At 41.0% G+C, this 18,983-nt stretch overlaps 1 protein-coding gene across 3 annotated transcripts in view; it reads right to left on the reverse strand.

Moving 5' to 3' along the window:
* Nucleotides 1–4,086: 4,086 nt before the first annotated feature.
* The window catches only part of LOC130921347 (sodium channel protein type 8 subunit alpha-like), a 120,911-nt gene continuing 106,014 nt past the window's right edge, over nt 4,087–18,983 (reverse strand). For all 3 annotated transcript variants that reach the window (XM_057845109.1, XM_057845110.1, XM_057845111.1), the window contains 6 exons: nt 13,932–14,216; nt 13,804–13,857; nt 13,600–13,737; nt 13,412–13,516; nt 9,375–9,645; nt 4,087–8,801 (listed from right to left, as the gene is read on the reverse strand). In XM_057845109.1, coding sequence (XP_057701092.1) covers nt 7,642–8,801; nt 9,375–9,645; nt 13,412–13,516; nt 13,600–13,737; nt 13,804–13,857; nt 13,932–14,216 — 2,013 coding nt within the window. In that variant the 3' untranslated portion in view covers nt 4,087–7,641. The remainder of the gene's footprint in view (nt 8,802–9,374; nt 9,646–13,411; nt 13,517–13,599; nt 13,738–13,803; nt 13,858–13,931; nt 14,217–18,983) is intronic.

Genomic DNA, 18,983 nt, shown 5'->3' on the forward strand with positions numbered 1-18,983 from the left:
AAACAATGACATTTTGTGGCTCTCTTCGTCGCGTTTTCCTCGTTCTGAATAATTCCCCCTCAATGGGCTGAAAAGTAAAACCGATGAGCCCAGTCTCCCGCTGATGTCATCCACCTGTTGGGGACGCTAGAGCCCTTTAATGGTAGGCGTGGCTAACCGGCAGATTAAAAGACTAATTTCTCGTCATCTGCGCTTTGCTAAATTGTTGTATATAGTCGAATCGTCTCAAAATGTGATTCTAATTCACATAATAATGCTATTTAAGACTTTTTTTCTCATGTCGTATGCTCTTTAAGGCGGACCAGAACCCGCCATGATAAGTGTGAAAAACTGCGAAGTAGCACCCAAGAAATTTTTTGGGGGGAATCTTTTTTTTAATTTTGTGTGTGTGTTCAATTTATTCAGATTTGGCATTGGAAAGAGATACATATAAGACATGTTTTTCTGGATAGTAGCTCTGATGTTCACTAGTCCTCGGCCTCCCTCTTTCCGCTTTGTGTAGAGCACAGGTGTCAAACCGATTCCAGAAAGGGCCAAGTGGGTGCAGGTTTGCTTTCCAACCAATGAAGAGGACACCTTTTCACCAATCAGATCTTTTACATGTGTAATCAATTAAACTTTGTCAGGTGCTGCTTGTTTCAGTAGGAAGTTCATTGGTTAAACTCTCTGCACGATATCGGTTGGAACAAAATCCAGCACCCACTTGGCCCTCTCTGGAATCGGTTTGACACCTGTGGTGTAGAACATCAGGATGCTGGACTTAGGGTCAAACCCTCCGTGCATTGTAAGGAGCTTCCTTGTATTGATGTCGGTAGCCTGCATCTCTTCCAGTGGCCAGGATACGATGCCAGCAGGGTATCTGATTACTGGTAGGGCATAGCTGTTAATGGCCTGGATCTTATTCTTGCCGTTCAGCTGACTCTTGAGGACCTGCCTCACCCTCTGTAAGTATTTGGTTGTGGCAGACCTCCTAGTTGCTTCCTCATGAGTTCCCATTTGCCTGTGGGATCTCCAGGTATTGGTAGCTGTCCTGCACATCTGTTATGTTGCCTTCAGGTAGTTCAGCTCCTTCAGCTGAGATCACCTTCCTCTTCTAGATAGCATTCGCCCACTCTTATCTAGTCCGAATGACATCCCGATGTCATCGCTGTATATTCTCGTGAGGTGAATCAGGGAGTTGATGCTCGTTCTTGGCATACAGCTTGATATCATCCATGTACTGATGATGATGTGACTGATGGTTGTTCCACTTCGGAACTGGAACCCGAAACCACTCTTGGTGATGATTTGGCTGAGGGGGTTTAAGCCTATGCAGTCAGCAGGGGTGACAGAGCATCTCCTTGGTAGACACCGCATTTGATGCTGACATGTGCAACTGGCTTTGAGTTGGCTTCTAGAGTTGTCTTCAACATCCCCATCGAGTTCTGGAGGAAGGTCCTTATTGTCCTGTTGATGTTACACAGTTTCAAGCATTCCAGTATCCATGTGTGTGGCATTAAGTCATAGGCTTTCTTGTAGTCCATCCAGGCAGTGCACAGGTTGGTGCTCCTGGCCTTGCAGTCTCTGGCGACTGCCCTGTCCATCAATAGTTGGTGCTTGGCTCCCCTGGTGTTATTGCCAATCCCTTTCTGTGCCCTGTGCATGTATTGCTCCATGTGCCTGCTCATTGTAGCCGCTATGATGCCTGATAGGAGCTTCTATGTGGTGCTGAGGCAGGTGATAGGCCGGTAGTTGGATGGTACTGTTCCCTTATGGGGGTCCTTCATGATGAGGACTGTCGACCTCGGGTTAGCCACTCTGGGTGGGTCCCCGACATCAGCAGCTGGTTCATTTGTGCTGCTAGGCGTTCATGGTGTTCAGTTAGCTTCTTAAGCCAGTAGGCACGAATCTTGTGGGGCCCTGAAGCTGTCCAGTTTTTCATTCTGGACAGTCTTGTCAGGATGTCTGCTGTTGTGATGACTACTGAGCCTTGTTCTGGGATGTTGTGATGTTCTGACTGCAGGTTTGCCAGCCATTGGGCGTTAGGGTTGTGAGACGCCTCTTTTTCCCAGATACTCTTCCAGTGTTGTTCAATCTCAGCCCCGGGTGGGTCTGCTGTGTTCTTGCTACCCTGCCACTGAGAATAGACCTTAGCTGGATTATTGGAGAACATAGTGTTTATTCTCCTGGCCTCTACTTCTCTTGTGTACCTTTTTAGGCGGCTAGCTAGGGCTGTGAGCCTTTGCTTAGCAGTCTTCTTTCTTGGGCAGTTTTTTCTTAGGTTTCACACCTTTGCTCAGCTGTGTTAGGAGGCTAACTTCTCTCCGTGTTGCCATAATTTTTGCCTCTAGCCTTCGTTTCCATGGAGGCTCCTTCATATATGTATATATATGGCGGAAAACACAGACAAGACTGAAAAAGCTCTAGCACCCCTTTTTAAAATAAACTGCTGTATTTTAAGCCAAAAGAACTATTGTGCTTGATAGAACAATATGTCTGTATGCTGCCATAGCAGATTAATGGCGCACTTAGCCTCCGAACTATTTTGAGTTTGTCCGTTTTACCCTGATAACCCCCGTTTACAGACGTCGCGCAACCGCTTCTGTTTCAACCTAGCCATAAAAAGAAGGCAAGTAATTATATTTATTATTCAAAATGTCTGTCATATTTAGCTTAGAATCATTAATTGATGTCTAAATTTTAGTTAAAAAAGAAAAAAAAAGAAAAAAAAAAACGACTTTAAAAAACTATTTACTTGCATAAACTTTTAAACGAATTAAGTCACAATAAAAAATTTGGCGTCTGTAAAAAAAGTCACAGATATCTACCTCATAACTGTTGCTTAATTGTATTTTTTTTTGTGACTGTCGCATTTTCCCTGATATATTAGATGATAAATAATCGATCCAAACAAAATAAAATTGAAAAATAACGTTTAAATGGGTAAATATATGAAAAAGAACATCTCGACCACTCATTGATGTCTGCGATTTCTGCATCGCGACCCTTGTTATATGACCACGTTTCACCCATAAAATCCCCCAAAAAATTCAGCTGTGGCCATTCACAGCTGTGTCTTGACACTCAGTCATACATGCTACATGGAGGTTTTGGATCGAAACAAAGTAGGTACGCGATAATATCTCGTTAAAATCATGGCGTCTGTAATTCTGCTCTCACCTCCAGATAGGGTTTTGCTGTTTAAAATTTTTTTTTTTTTTTTTTTAAATGCCCTCCTGTTCAAAATGTGTTTTTCTTTCCAATGATGTATCAGACATGCATATTGGACAATTTTGAAATTTGGCCAAATTGGGGGTCTCAGAGCGAAATTTCAAGTCACCTGAGTGTTTTCCGCCATATACAGGACTGTCTCAGGAAATTAGAATACACAATATTCTAATTTCCTGAGACAGTCAGGAAATTAGAATATTGTGTATTCTAATTTCCTGAGACAGTCCTGTATATATACACAGGACTGTCTCAAAAAATTAGAATATTGTGTATTCTAATTTCCTGAGACAGTCCAGTATACATATAATAGTAAATGTTTTTAAGCACTTCAAATGTAATAATTATGATAAGTTTTAAACATGTTTCTGCCCCACCGAATTGTTTTTAAACAAAAATAAAAACTGCTTGGCTTTATTAAATCAAATCCGCTCAAGCTGCTCACTTACATACAATGAGTTGCCACGGCAACTGTTTAACAAGTTAAACTATGATTGACGCATGCGGCGCTTTGAAGTTTTTGTCTCCAGCAAGATCAAACCCAAACGTCTGTCAGTCATCGTTAACTTTAATAAGCAACTCCAGTGCACTCAGTGCCTGACCAACAAAAACCAGGGAGAGGGAGGCAGAGTGAGACTCCGTGATTGGCTTGGGACAGCTCATCTGTATTTATTTATTTGTTTTTTATTTTTTAAAAATCTGCGATGGACTGTGGGCGCGAAGTTTGAAACGCGAAGCAGCGAGGGATCACTGTAATTGCTTTGAATGCAATGCAACGGGAGCAGTAAACGTTCCACAGTGTACAGTAACGTTAAGCTGCAACACAGCATCCACATCAGGAAGTCATGTTACACCCAAAAACGACACTGGTCACAAGTCTAACTGGAAGGCTGCTTTATTGTTTGGAAATAGATTCGTGCTCAAATGAAGACATTCTTTCACTGATTCTCACTGAATTGTCTCAAGTGGTTGTGCAACATGTTCCTCTCTCTGGCTGCATTAGTGGCAAGAGATAATGACATTCAAAAATTGTTTGCCCGCTCCCCCCAACAGTCAGCCTATTTTCAGCAAAAGAAAACAATAATATCCCAGTCATGCTAAATCAAAGCAATGGCCCCGCACAACGTAGTGAAAGATAATCCAGACCAAGATGTGAAAACGGCAGAAACCTGCAAAACAGAAATCAGGCTTTTACCAAGCCAAAAGCTTGTAAACAAAACATCGGGAGAAAGAGAGAGGGAGAGAACAAGATTGAGAAAGAGAGACAATTTGGATTACATGATTCTACAATATGATGTTAGTCCACACAATCTAACCTATGTGATGGGTTAGCAATATACCAGCTCATTTGGACTCAATACATTGCTACTATCATGCTCTGTTTTGATTCCTTCCTGTGGGTTTTGGAGCTCTGTGTTGCCGACTTTTACTGAGAGACTAAATAGGAAGCTAAAAAGGCACGTGCCGTTGAGAGATATTGCACCAGAAACAAACACACAGGCAACTAAGATGACTAACCCTTGGGTCTTTACACATATTGCAGTGGAGGTGGCGTCGATGTGTCACAAACATGGCGGAGGGTTAGAGCTGTAATGCGCAAATACCTCAACACACACAAGTGATACCAGCATTATGAATGTGTGTGTACACAAAGAAAACAAAGGGCAAAATATTACTGTTCATGTACAGAGGGGTATGCTGGTTAGTGCAATCCTCCCACCAAGGCAGGCTCCCCGATTCTCTGATGCAGCCAGTGTAACACCATGCATTATGCGCTGGCCCCTTAGGCGCACCTTTGGGTGCTGGGTGGCCCAGAGTTTTGGTTATTGACCCAATACACAGAAAGAAAGCTGCATGATCAGTTTCACCTCCTTGCAAAAAGTGGACAGGCGAGTTGCATCACAGACATTGTTCTAATATATATACAGTATATATACTATATATATATGTTTATCTATGTAATAGAAATACAGTATATATAGATACACACACATACATGTATGTGTATATATATATATATGCAATATAGCTCTGTAAATGAAGGCTTTGATTTGTAATATAGATTATTTTCCCTTAATCCCTTTTTTTTGTGTGAAAAGTGAATAAAAAAGGTCTACTCTGACAATCATGTCACAGTCTAACAAGTGTGACGGGGCAGAAGCTGGAAGCCATTCTATTTATGCTTATTCATATTAAGTGTAAGATTAATAGCTGTAGTTTTGACGTAGACCAGTATTTACAAAAAACTACACATGCCATTAAAATAAAATGTTACATTAGGTTCTTATGAAAGTTTATTTTAGCTTCAGAACAAAGCTTATACAGTACTTGTTTTTTTCTTCTTTCAAATGAATCCACTTTTCTGAATTGATTTTTTTCCTTTTTTTTTTTTCAAACTATTATTAATACACGATGGGAATAGACGTTTCGGGTCAACAACACCCACACTGATTTTGGAGCACTCATGCAGAAAGTGGACCATTTGCAGGATTTTGAAACACACGGGAGGGTTAACCGGCCATAAACAGGAAGTGACATCACTGCACAGTGCTAAAGCTCCACTGCGGCGCGTGTGCTCACGGCACAATGAGATGCGTCAAGTGCTCTGGTAGTTATTTGGTATTGAGTGCGGCGCGGAGAGGGTGTGTGAGTTCAATCGTACAAATCTGTGACATCACCTCACAGTGTTTCCTGTGTGTACGTCCCACTGGGGTGAATATTTTGTTTTCAGACATGAATGGAGAATTGAATTGAATCCATAATGACTTCCTCGAGACGCAATCTACTACCAATTTAACCAGTAACTTTGCAAGCGAGAGCAACACAAAATAAAAGTGTCTATTTCACTGAGATGCTTCAAGCCCCTATAAAGCTAAGCGTCATAAGCAGGATATTCTACAACAGAACGGACCATGACCCCGACCGAGACAAGGCAGCCATCTGAGATCATTTCCCATCATCATCATGGCATTAAACACAAATGCCAATGAAATGTTATTTAATAAACACTCCCGTCACATTCACTAGCATTATGTAGCAGAGCTAACCGCGTATAATAACTCCTGAGAAAAAGGGGAGGATTTTTTGTTTTCAAGCATTGCATACAATTCTCGGGTCTCTATTGAGAGCAAAATAAAAATACTGTAATCCCCAAACATAAATGTACATTCCGTCATAAACACGAACCCATCCACTGATGAAAATCAACAAGGCAGATCTCTTTGGCTTCTCCACGCACTCCAATGTTTTGCCTTTTTCATTCTTCAACTTCATTCAGCTATTCCCTCGTCTTAAATGAGGTGTATAAAACTAGAAAATAAAGCACGGACACACTTACGTAAATAAGCTTAAGATCTCCTCTCAGCCCTTTTAGAAAGGAAATGCATCACCAATAAAAAGGCCATACTTGTAAAATCCCCACTGACCACTCATGAACAATAAAAGCAAATGGAGCATTACATAGGTGCATAGAAACGTTAAATATAAGCTTCTGATTTTCTGACATCACGTCCTTCATCTTCTTTCCACATCTTTGAGAGCAGCAAATAAGTAGTCACATTACAACTGCAATCCACTAGTGTGTGTGTGCGTGTCTGCGTGTGTTTTATTATACCGACATGTTCCATTCTTCTATTTATAGAGGCAACAATTGTTATGTCTTGAGTGATGAGACAAGATTTCCGTTTCGAATGATCGACCCTTCGCATCGCGCCACTGCGGTGTTAGTGTTTTGTGGACTATGAAAAGTTCATGCAAGAGTTCTGGTCAAAAACATGCCATCATGCAAATCATTTCTATGCATCGAACAAGCACAATTACCTATGTATTTGTTTTGGAAATCGTTCTGAGTAAATGTACGTAAGCCCTTGGCCTGAGTTCACCCCCGTAATAAACAGACCCTGAACAAATTGGTGAAAAAGCCCACGTTTTGAAAAGAAAACAACACTTGAAGGTGGGTATAAATAATGCGAGTTAAGTGGCATGGGCAAAATGCTAAATAGTGTTCCTTTGATATTGGTTTGCATTTTTGCTGCTCACAACAACAATTTCTAGCTTAAATCAAAAGAAAAATACTTGCGATGCGCTGTTATTTGTGTCTTTCGCTCATCCTTTGTTTACTTTGCTCTCAGAGACAAAGTCTGGCACCTTTCCTCAAAGGCCGCCTACCATCCGTGAAGTCCTTCGTTCGGAGCTCCTCGTCTCCTCTGTGGATGTCAATCATCTCGATACAAATGATGTCACAGCTGATTACGAGAGGAGTTTGCCGTTCTTCGAGCCGTCGACAGCGTGAGCGCTTCCCTCTGAAGGCTGGAAATAAAAACACTGATTCTTTTCTGACTTGCAAAGGAAATAATCTGTACATCCGTGCGGGCGTGAGTTTCCTCGTGTTATAATTTGTGGTGTTAATAGCGTGATTATTACTATCCCGTCGCCTTAACATTTGGATTCCCTGACGTCTTTTTGGTTTCTTCCTCTCTCGTTCCTCCCTCCCTTGCCCTCGTTGTCGTCCTCCTTCTCCTTGTCAGGTTTTGTGACGCTGTCGTACGAGGGCAAGGAAGCGGTGGAGGGCGTGGCCTCCTTCTCTTGTTCCTGATTGTTCCCGCCGTTCTCCACTCTGTTGTTAGTTGGAACGCGCTTGCAAACGAAGCCCCGCCTCGCCAAGTAGGAGCGGTAGGCCCTTTGGATGATTCTGGCTGACACGTCCTCCTGCTTGCGCCTCAGCGTGGTGGTGATGGGCTCGTAGGAGACCTTGGAAGGATTGGCTGCCACGAATCGCTCCTCCATTTGCTGTCTCAACATGTCCAACTCGCCGCTGTCGCCCAGCACGCGCTTGGTGAAGGCGAACAGGATGTCCAGGCAGTGTATGCGGTCCCCGCTCACCATGGGCATGTCCATGGCAATGAGTTCAATGGTGTTAGGCTTGGGGACTCGCAGCGGGTGTTCAAGTGCGTCCGCAAAGTCGGAAAGCTTGGCGTACGTGATGAACTGAGAGGCAGTCGGGTCGAACTTCTCCCAAATCTCATAGAATGTCTCAAAGTCATCCTCGCTGAGCGGGTCAGCGCTCTCTTCCGTGGCCACGCTGAAGTTCTCCAAAATGATGGCGATGTACATGTTGACCACAATTAGGAAAGAAATGATGATATACATAACAAAGAAGAAAATGCCCACCGACGGGTTGCCGCAGTCTCCTGTAGAAGGAGTGCCGGGATTCTCCAAGAAAGGGTCGCAGTCCGGAGGGTAGTTCAGAATGGGCAGCAGCAGGCCGTCCCAGCCAGCAGACGTGGTGATCATAAATAAGATGATCATGCTGTTGCCGAATGTCTCAAAGTTGTACATGTCGTCGATTCCGGCCCCGTGTTTCACGTAACCAAAGTTGGACATTCCAAAGATGGAGAAAATGAACATGACCAGGAAAAGCAGCAAGCCGATGTTGAACAAGGCCGGGAGAGACATCATCAGGGCGAAGAGCAGAGTTCTGATGCCTTTGGCGCCCTTGATGAGCCGCAGGATTCGACCGATACGAGCCAATCTGATCACCCTGAAGAGCGTTGGCGACACAAAGTACTTTTCGATCAGGTCGGCGAGGAACATTCCTAAAGATGGAAAGAGCAATCCAGGAAACAGACAAACATAAAAATAGGAAGTCATTAAAATCAGTATGGGGCATTGGGCATTAATGAATGCTTATGACTAGGGCTGTCAAATGATTAAAATTTTTAATCGAGTTAATCACAGCTTAAAAATTAATTATTCTTAATAAACGCAACATACTGTACATAACTACAGTATTTGTTTATTATAACAATATAAAAATAAATCAACAAGATGGCATTAACATTAACATTCTGTTAAAGCGATCCATGGATAGAAAGACTTGAGGTTCTTAAAAGATAAATGTTAGTACAAGTTATAGAAATTTTATATTAAAACCCCTCATGTTTTCGTTTTAATGAAATTTGTAAAATTTTCAATCAAAAATAAACTAGTAGCTCGCCATTGTTGATGTCAATAATTACACAATGCTCACTGTGCTTAAACCCATAAAATCAGTCGCACCCAAGCGCCAGCAGAGGGTGACAAAACACCAAAAAACACAAGTAACAAGTGGACATGACACTGTGCTGTCATCTTTTCCCCCCATTTAGAAAGCCTTTGTGAATACTTGCCCACAATGGAGAGGATGACCACCACCACGTCAAAGATGTTCCAGCCATTGGTGAAGTAGTAGTGACGCAGTGCAAACAATTTCAGTAAAAACTCGCCAGTGAAGACAACGATGAAGATAAAGTTGACCCAGTAGAGCACGTCCTCTGTCTCTTTTGACTGATCGTCCGTCTCCACCATCATGGTGACCATGTTGAGGCAGATGAGGATCATGATCGAGATGTCGAACACCTGCTGAGTCACAAAGTCAAACACCATGCCCTGGATTTTGTTCTGAAAGAAAAGGAAGAAGAAATACTGTGAGACAATTTTATTACCAGTTTTGTTAGACAGTGCTTGCTGGTCATAATAACATCTGTTTTAACCTTTTCAGGGACAGTGGTCACTACAGTGGAAAGCAATTCAAAAGTTGACACTTAAACCTTTATCCCTTTATAGGCCAAGTGACTAGTTTTGGTAATTTTAAAAGACTTAAAGTGCCTATGACACACAAAAAATAAGCATGTTTATTTCATATTACACGCAGTATTTTATGCTCCTGAATGAAATCGATCGATATACTAGTCCTTCTCAAAAAATTAGCATATTGTGATAAAGTATTTTCTGTTATGTACTGATAAACATTAGACTTTCGTATATTTTAGATTCATTACACACAACTGAATTAGTTCAAGCTTTTTATACTTTTAATATTGATGATTTTGGCAAAAAAGTCAAGAAAACCCAAAAATCCCTATCTCAAAAAATTTCATATTTCATCCGACCAATACAAAAAAGTGTTTTTTAATACAAAAAAAGTCAACCTTCAATTAATTATATCAGCTATGCACTCAATACTTGGTCGGGAATCCTTTTGCAGAAATGACTGCTTAAATGCGGCGCGACATGGAGGCAATCAGCCCGTGGCACTGCTGAGGTGTTATGGAGGCCCAGGATGCTTCGATAGCAGCCTTAAGCTCATTCACAGTGTTGGGTCTGGTGTCACTCAACTTGCAACGCTTCACAATATCCCACAGATTCTCTATGGGGTTCAGGTCAGGAGAGTTGGCAGGCCAATTGAGCACAGTAATGCCATGATCAGTAAACCATTTACCAGTGGTTTTGGCACTGTGAGCAGGTGCCAGGTCGTGCTGAAAAATAAAATCGTCATCTCCATAAAGCTTTTCAGCAGATGGAAGCATAAAGTGCTCCAAAATCTTCTGATAGCTAGCTGCATTGACCCTGCCCTTGATAAAACACAGTAGACCAACACCAGCAGCTGACATGGCACCCCAGACCATCACTGACTGTGGGTACTTGACACTGGACTTCAGGCATTTGGGCATTTCCTTCTCCCTAGTCTTCCTCCAATCTCTGGCACCTTGATTTCCGAATGACATGCAAGATTTGCTTTCATCTGAAAAAAGTACTTTGGAGCACTGTAGCCCAGGTCAGGCGCTTCTGCCGCTGTTTCAGGTTCAAAAGTGGCTTGACCTGGGGAATGGTGCACCTGTAGCCCATTTCCAGCACACGCCTGTGCACGGTGGCTCTGGATGTTTCCACCCCAGACTCAGTCCACTGTTTCTGCATGTCCCCCAAGGTCTGGAATCGGCCCTTCTCCACAACCTTTCTCAGGGTGTGGTCACCTCTTCTGGTTATGCAGCGTTTCCTGCCACACTTTTTCCTTCCCACAGACTTCCCACTGAGGTGCCTTGATACAGCACTCTGGGAACAGCCTATTCGCTCAAAAATTTCTTTCTGTGGCTTAGTCTCTTGTTTGAGGGTGCCAATGATGGCCTTCTGGACAGCAGTCAGGTTGGCAGTCCTGCCCATGATTGCGGTTTTGAGTAATGAACCAGGCTGGGAGTTTTTAAAAGCTTCAGGAAACTTTCGCTGGGGTTTTGAGTTAATTCGTTGATTCAGATGATTAGGTTAGTAGCTTCTTTAGAGTACCTTTTCATGATATGCTAATTTTTTTAGATAGGGATTTTTGTTTTTTCTTTACTTTTTTTTGCCAAAATCATCAATATTAAAACAATAAAAGGCTTGAACTACTTCAGTTGTGTGTAATGAATCTAAAATATATAAAAGTCTAATGTTTATCAGTACATTACAGAAAACAATGAACTTTATCACAATATGCTAATATTTTTTAGAAGAACCAGTATTTATTCAATTTTTTGAATCCCGCGCTACGAAAATGAGAGACTTCTGCCCACGGTCTCTGATTGAGGAAGAAGGCGAATGTGATGTCAGCGGACTAACCATTTTCACAATACAGCCATTAGTATTATACTGTATGCAGAAGGACTGCGGATTCAGCTGATTTTGCATCACGCCAGCCCAATGTGCTGCAGGCTTTTGTTGCTACACCAGGGAGAGTGGTGTGAGGCAGTTTGGATTTCAAAAGATCCTGTTCACAACGAAAAATGGGCAAAACAAGTATGACAATCGAGCAACCACTGGACGGATGACGAAGTGAGTAAGCTACGTGTTTTATGTTATCTTAAATACTGGGATCAACGCAAACGTTTTAATAAGGAGGTGGATTGCATTTCGTGGGTGACAATGCTCCCTGTCCACTGACTGTCGGCCGACAACCTGTGGCTTGTCGCACACCATGGTCGCCGGCTGATAGAGGCATGCCCGCCTATAGAGCGCTATCCTCGGCTTGGACCCGGGGAGCCCTCCGCTCTTGTCTCTGGTTCTCGATTGTGTCGAGACTTCAACCCCCCTCGGCTCTATTCATGTACCCGTCTAGAGAGCGTTGTACTCGGCTTGGGCTCGGTCAGCCACGCACTACAATGTCAGCAGGTTTGTCCACCGAGGATGCGCCATTTTTGGTGTTCATTCCCCTCTGCTGAGCCCTCCACGCCTGCCGGGCGGCAGCAGAATAATGAGCCGAAACTTGTTCGCCACTGAGGGCTGGCCGATCAGTGAACACACTCAACCCCACCGCCGTGTGTGACATGAGTTGGGGTAGTTTTGTGTGATTTTTCATTTTCGAAAGGCGAGGAAAAGACTTGGAAGAGCCGCTCGGTTCGGGTTAGCATGTCACCTAGCTCTCACGCCTCTTGTTTTGTTTACGCTCTTTCTTCCGTCTCCGAAGCCGGGGGAGGGAAATGACAAAAGCCAGTGGCATAAAATACCGTTCGGGAGGTTAAAGTCGACGGTTTTGCAGTAATTTAGCCCTGTCGTACTGAATAAATGCATTTATACTATATTCATATTTCATTTAGCACAAGACTGTTATTTGTCATGACCATACCATTTATTTAGCAATTGGGGGAAAATACTTAGATAAAAAGAATATCGTGGAAAAATATTGGAGAGATAAAAACAGTGATGACATTTTGCTGCTCTCTGTCGCATTTTCCTGACTCTGAATCTTTGTCCTCCATTGGGCAGGATTGTAAATCAGCTGAAATTGTTACTCTGCCGACGTCCTCACCCAGATGGCAGTGCCAGAGCGCGATAATGCCATGAGTAGCTAAACGGCAGATTGAAAGACTCATTTCTCGTAAGCTGTGCTTTTCCAAATTGTTGTATATCGTCGAGTCGTCTTAATATATGAATTTAATTCACATAATAATGCTACTTAAGATATTTTTATCATGTCACAGGCACTTTAAATAATAGCAATTTTTATTATTATATTAATCAAAATCATGAATCATCATTGTATTTTTTTTTTATATTATCTTCATATAATTATAAATACATTTATATACTCACACAATGTTAACAAAAGCTAAATTAATGGCATTAAAATGATTAAAAACAGAAATACACTCTGGTTACGGTCAAAAATAACACCTAATGTAGATGATTTGTTCATAGGATTTACTCATTGATTGCCATTGGCGATGACAGACGTCCAATTCAGTTAAATTGGGAGGACAGGCATGAATGCTCATCTTTCAGTACCATTGACAGCGCTAGACGTCCAATCTATTCTGACTGGGAGTCAAAATTGCAGCATCAATAGCAGCCAATGAGTGCCTTTGTAAGGGTTGAAAAAAAATAATTTGTGCATGAATGGGTTAAGTTCAAATGTTACCTGAGGCCTGGGTATAGGCTTTTGTGGTTTCTTTGAGCCGAGTTTCTTCATGGCATTGTAGTATTTTTTCTGCTCTTCAGTCATGAATATATCCTGACCTCCAAAGTAAAAGATCAAAAACAGTGTGGTTACAATCATGAAGTAAAAATCTATCAAATAGTAGTGCAGATGAGGAAAATAAAACTTATCTTTTTCTTTTGCTGATTGAAGTTGTCAATGATGACACCAATGAAGAGATTTAGGGTGAAGAACGAACCAAAGATAATAAAGATGACAAAGTAGATGTACATGTATAGGTTGTCTTCATACAACGGCTGATCCTCCACCTGCAATGTACCAAACACAAACATACTTGTATCGATCATGAACAATTTGGAAATGAGTAATCCTACCTTTCGAGAATCAATTGCTGCATACATAATATCCATCCATCCTTTGAACGTTGCCTGCAAGGTTGAGACCCAAAGAGTGAGTAAACACTTTGTAGCAAGATGGACGACGTATAGAAAATGCTCCCTACCACTTGCAGGAGTGCCAGGTAGCCTGCCCCCACATTGTCAAAGTTGATTTTGACATTTTTCCATCTGACGTCAGTGTGGTTATCGTTAATGAGCGCGAAACACTCCGTTCGGTTGTTAACCTCATTAGGGTGGAACATTTCCTCTTGTGTGTCATTGTAGCAGTAATAGTACTTGCCAGCAAACAGATTCACACCCATGATGCTAAAGATGAGCCAGAAGATCAGACACACTAGTAGCACGTTCATAATGGAGGGGATGGCCCCTACCAAGGCGTTCACCACAACCTGAAGTGAAAAAGAACATGCTGTAATCACGTGTGGCTTGAATTGAGAAACCCACAACAACACTAAAGACATCAACGCACGTGTATATTCAAATGCACATTCCCTATCTCCTTGAGAAAACCGAACGTTAGTAGTGGTGTATCATTTTTTTCCCCCTCCTTAGTTTGTGAGTCCAAAGTATCTAACTACATTGTTCGATAGATATTAGGGATGCACTGAAATGTTTAATTTGACCCTCTATCAAGGGCGTAGGTTTGCTCTCAACATTGATAGGGATGATATTACAGCATAACCTGCATGTACACTTTTGCTCAGGATGGGACTTAATAATACCAAACAAACTGGGTTAATGGGGGTCAGGGCTACATTCTCACGAATATGAACCTAATTTATTGATACACTAAATCAGGGGTGCTCATGACGTTGATCACGATCGACCAGTAAACCACAAAGCTAGTGTGGGTAGCTCGCGGCACAAAAAAAATACTTTTTTTTTTTTAATGTACATAATTAATTATGCTTGTTGTGTGGAGCTTGTGTTGTGTGAGCTACGTACGAGGTTATGCAGCACCTCGCTCTCTCTAAACAGCTTCTTGCTGACGTTTTTCTAGTTCCACAGTTGCTAGCAGAGGTTACTACATTTCTCACAGTTTATTTAATGTTAAAAGTAGAAAACACAAAGAGAAGGACACTTCTCTCGAAGCAGCTTCCTACTTGAGTTTTGCAGGTTAGCAAGTTCACACAGTTTAATGTTATGCTAACACGGATGCAGGTTGGACCTACAGTAGCAAAATTAATGGTGTGTTCCCCACTTCCAAAACAATGATGTCTTTTTACATTTCTAGCAGTGGCTGCTGGCTAAAAAAAAAAACTTCTCATATCTGTAATATCTAATGTGGGTGTGTGTGGGGGTTAAATCATCAGCCAATCAAATGTGCGTTTAGGAGGAAAAAATGGACCGGCACATTCAGCAAGTGAAAAGATGTACATGTAAATCTAAACATAAAAATAATTAATTTAATAATGGTGGAGTCAATTACAACAATTAAAACCTGATGCAAATGAGGTTGCTTAAAAGTTGGTGGGGACAATTTAAGCATCCTGAAAAGTTGGTAGTGTTTTGTCCCAACCATCCCTATGCAAACCTACGCCTTTGCCCTCTATACATTAAATAATGATGTACAAATATATAACCTGCAGAAAGGTCATTTCTACACGAAGAATAGTTTGTCTGCTTTATCACGCTGACTTCCGTTCCTCTGCTCGAGAACTGAAGCTACAAAACTGTCTCTCACCGGTAAGGATGTTTCTTTCTTCCCATATCGAAGTACATGTAGTCCCCGGTTTACGAACGAGTTCCGTTCCTGCGCTGACGATGTAACCATTAGCGGATTTTAAGGGGGGGACAGCCCTCCCTGGTGGCCGAAAAGTGTTAATGCGTGAAATTGACTTTCCTATATACGTATATAAAAGTTGTAAAGCAATAAGACTGCAACAAATGAATGAAATGAACAAAAAAATATATCTTTATATTGGGTCAAAATTATTTTTCGAACAGATCATGTGACTAGCATCTTAGACGGTCATTTGCTTTGCATATAATAATAAAAAAAAAAAAATTATCGGAGGGCAATTTTTTTTTCAAATGATTTTTTTCTTTGATTGAAAACTTTTTGATTGAAGCAACTTTTTTGGGGGATTGAATGATTTAGACACAAATGTCCTACTCATAATATGGCCCAACATAACACAAAAAGGATTGCTTCAATCAAAGAAAACTTTTTCAACGAAAAATTAAGAGTTCAAATGCAAATTTCTCAATCTCAAATATTTTTTCGAAATCGAAAACGATATGAATTTTTTTGTTTTTTGATTAGTGATTTTTCTTTTTGACAATATATATATATTATTGAAGCAGCTTATTTTTTGATTGAATAATAAAGACACAAATCTACCTCCATATGGCTCTGCCCAGGGGATACTATTTTTGACTGAGGTAACTACATTGGCACGACACCGGCGGGCGTACCATCATCAATGGATGACGATGTTGGCAAAAAGTATTGCCGAAGCAGCCTGATTTAGAATTGCCCTCAAGAATGATGGGAAACAAAAAAACGCTCATTGTCAACTTATAAATATTCTTGTAAGTTAATTTTATTGCTGACACAGCGTTTTGGGGTCATCAGCATGTTGTGCCCCTCCTGCCCCAAAAGTCAAATTCTGCCTATGGATGTAACCCAGATTTCCGCGTAAATCGGAATGAACCCTTTAAATACTTCAATGAACACCCTCTAAATTAAAAGAAAAAAATATCCAAAAACATGTTTATATGTCACTGTACTGTCCTCGCCAAGACATTGGCAGCTAAGTCCTAGCTAGACAGTGAGCTAAGCTCCGAAATGGCGATGTCAGACGTTCGTGAGGTTTGCTGACTTTATTCAGCTGCTCATGACATCAACACTTGCAGAATGAAACTAAAATAAAATGAAATTAATTCAGTCTCATCTTCAATAACACCAATTCAAATTTGCGCTTACAAGTAGCTGCTGATACAGCAATAACAATTAGCATATATCAGTTAGCGTCTGCACATCATCAAAAACAATCACATAAACTCGCCCCAAGTATTCGACCACAATTGCAAACGCACAATAAACAGTACAGAGGGGTTATATACAGCTGTCGCCTCTACATGCTTCACAACCAACAAACGTGTGCGCAGGCTGTCACCTCTGTAACTCGGCTACTCTGTGTGTGCGTATGTGGGGTGGGCGCGTCTGTACATGCGCTAGCTTCCTGCATAGACTTCATAATGATATTGACGGGAGACATTCCCCAGACATTGTGCCACGCCTTCAAGTAGGGGGCCTTCCCACACTCCGCTTCAGTCGGTTGAAGTCGGTCGCAGTTATTCTCAAACACATGCAGCGATCCAACGCCAGATTTAGTTTGAAAAGTACAAAAGCTGTACCGCATACAAACAAGAAGGATTGTCTCAGGAGTGATTTGTTCGACGATTCAAGGTAATCATTATATTTTTCATACCATGCATGCATTTTGAAACGGTGTGAAAAAAATTAATGGTAGAAATTAACCGCTACGGCATTGGCGTAATAATTCGAAATATTTCCGTAAAATAAATGCTAACTACCCAGTTAATTTGCTTTTAACCAAGAATCGAGACTGTTTTACTTCCTATCTGAAAAGAATTCAGAGATTTATGCATTTATTCACAAGAGTTTTCAACGCAAAAAGCTCTTTGTGGTGATAAGGCGGCAGGCACCACAGTGGCTTAAAGACTAGCAGCACATTCGGCATATTTACATAAAATAAATGCTACTTGCCCGTTTTTTTTTTTGGGGGGGGGGGGGGTTATTTTTTGCTTTTAACCAAGAATCGAGACTGTTTTACGTCCAGATCTATAGAGAATTCAGGGATTTAAGCATTTATTCACAAGAATTTTCAACGTAAAAACCTTTTTGTGGTGATAGGATGGCGCCACAGTGGCTTAAAGACTTGCAGCACATTCGACATATTTTTACGTAAAATAAATGCTAACTGCCCATTTTTTTTTTTTTTTGGTGTGTGCTTTTAACCAAGAATCGAGACTGTTTTACATCCATATCTATAAAGAATTCAGGGATTTAACCATTTATTCACAATAATTTTCGACGGGGGTGCAGTTAGCTGCTCAAAACGGGGGCAGGAAGAGAGATTTACTGGTGGGAAGATAATGTCGTGGGGAGCGTCATCATCCCATTTTTAGTCACATTTTGGCTGAAAATTATCAGCCACAAAATTTTCAGTGCATCTCTAATAGTTATGCCTTATAGAAGGATAAACAATTGCAATGGCACCTATGCATTAACTCATTTAATGCCAATTAGGATGACTGACCTCCAGTCTGACAAATTGTGAATGAGTGAGTGAATATTCACCGCTAACCCTACCTTTCAAAATGAATTGTTAAAACTGATTGGACGTCTTTCCCCGTCAAGGGCAGAGAATGAGGTAAGAAGAAGGTCATTTCCAATGAGTATTTCATAAGTAATACACAGAACCAACCTCCTCGTTTACTGTAGACTGATACGATTTTAATAAAAATAATTATTTTACCTTGTATGGAGCCTACTCATGTGGTTGGTGCCCTACACGTCTTTGAACACAATTGATCATATGTATTGAAATCTATTGTTACTTCTCTTACAAATATTCAAATTCAAAATCTGTTTTGTGGTTTATGCTCAGCTTGCTTTCAAGAATATTTGCTAGGCTTGATGGGAAATTAGTAGTTGCTAGATGACTTGTAGGTAACACCAAAATTGTTTTATACAGGATACAAACTTCTAGATCGTAAGATATATACACTGAAGCAATTTGATAAGCAGGAGACATTAATGTGCATTTTAATAGACATAGGTGCTGACATTTTACTTCCAAGGAGTATTGGTCACACAAAAAAATATGGTAATATTATGAGAATAAAGTTGTTACTACAAGGAAAAAAATATATATAAATTTTCATTCACAGGAAGAGTTTTAATATTAGGATAACAAAGTAATTTGATGAGATAAAGTCATACTAAGAAAATCCTTACTTTCTAAGGATGAAGTTAAGTCTTTATCATATTATTTCTTCTTCAACAAGAAACGGCATCAGCCCTAGTGCATATGAATGCCGCAAAGATTTGTGGGTATACCTTCCAAGTGGCAACCTTAAGTTGCTAAATTCATGACTAACTGCATGAGTGTTCTGTTAACTAA

This window comes from Corythoichthys intestinalis, chromosome 9, assembly GCF_030265065.1.
Source record: "Corythoichthys intestinalis isolate RoL2023-P3 chromosome 9, ASM3026506v1, whole genome shotgun sequence".
Taxonomy (NCBI): Eukaryota; Metazoa; Chordata; class Actinopteri; order Syngnathiformes; family Syngnathidae; genus Corythoichthys; species Corythoichthys intestinalis.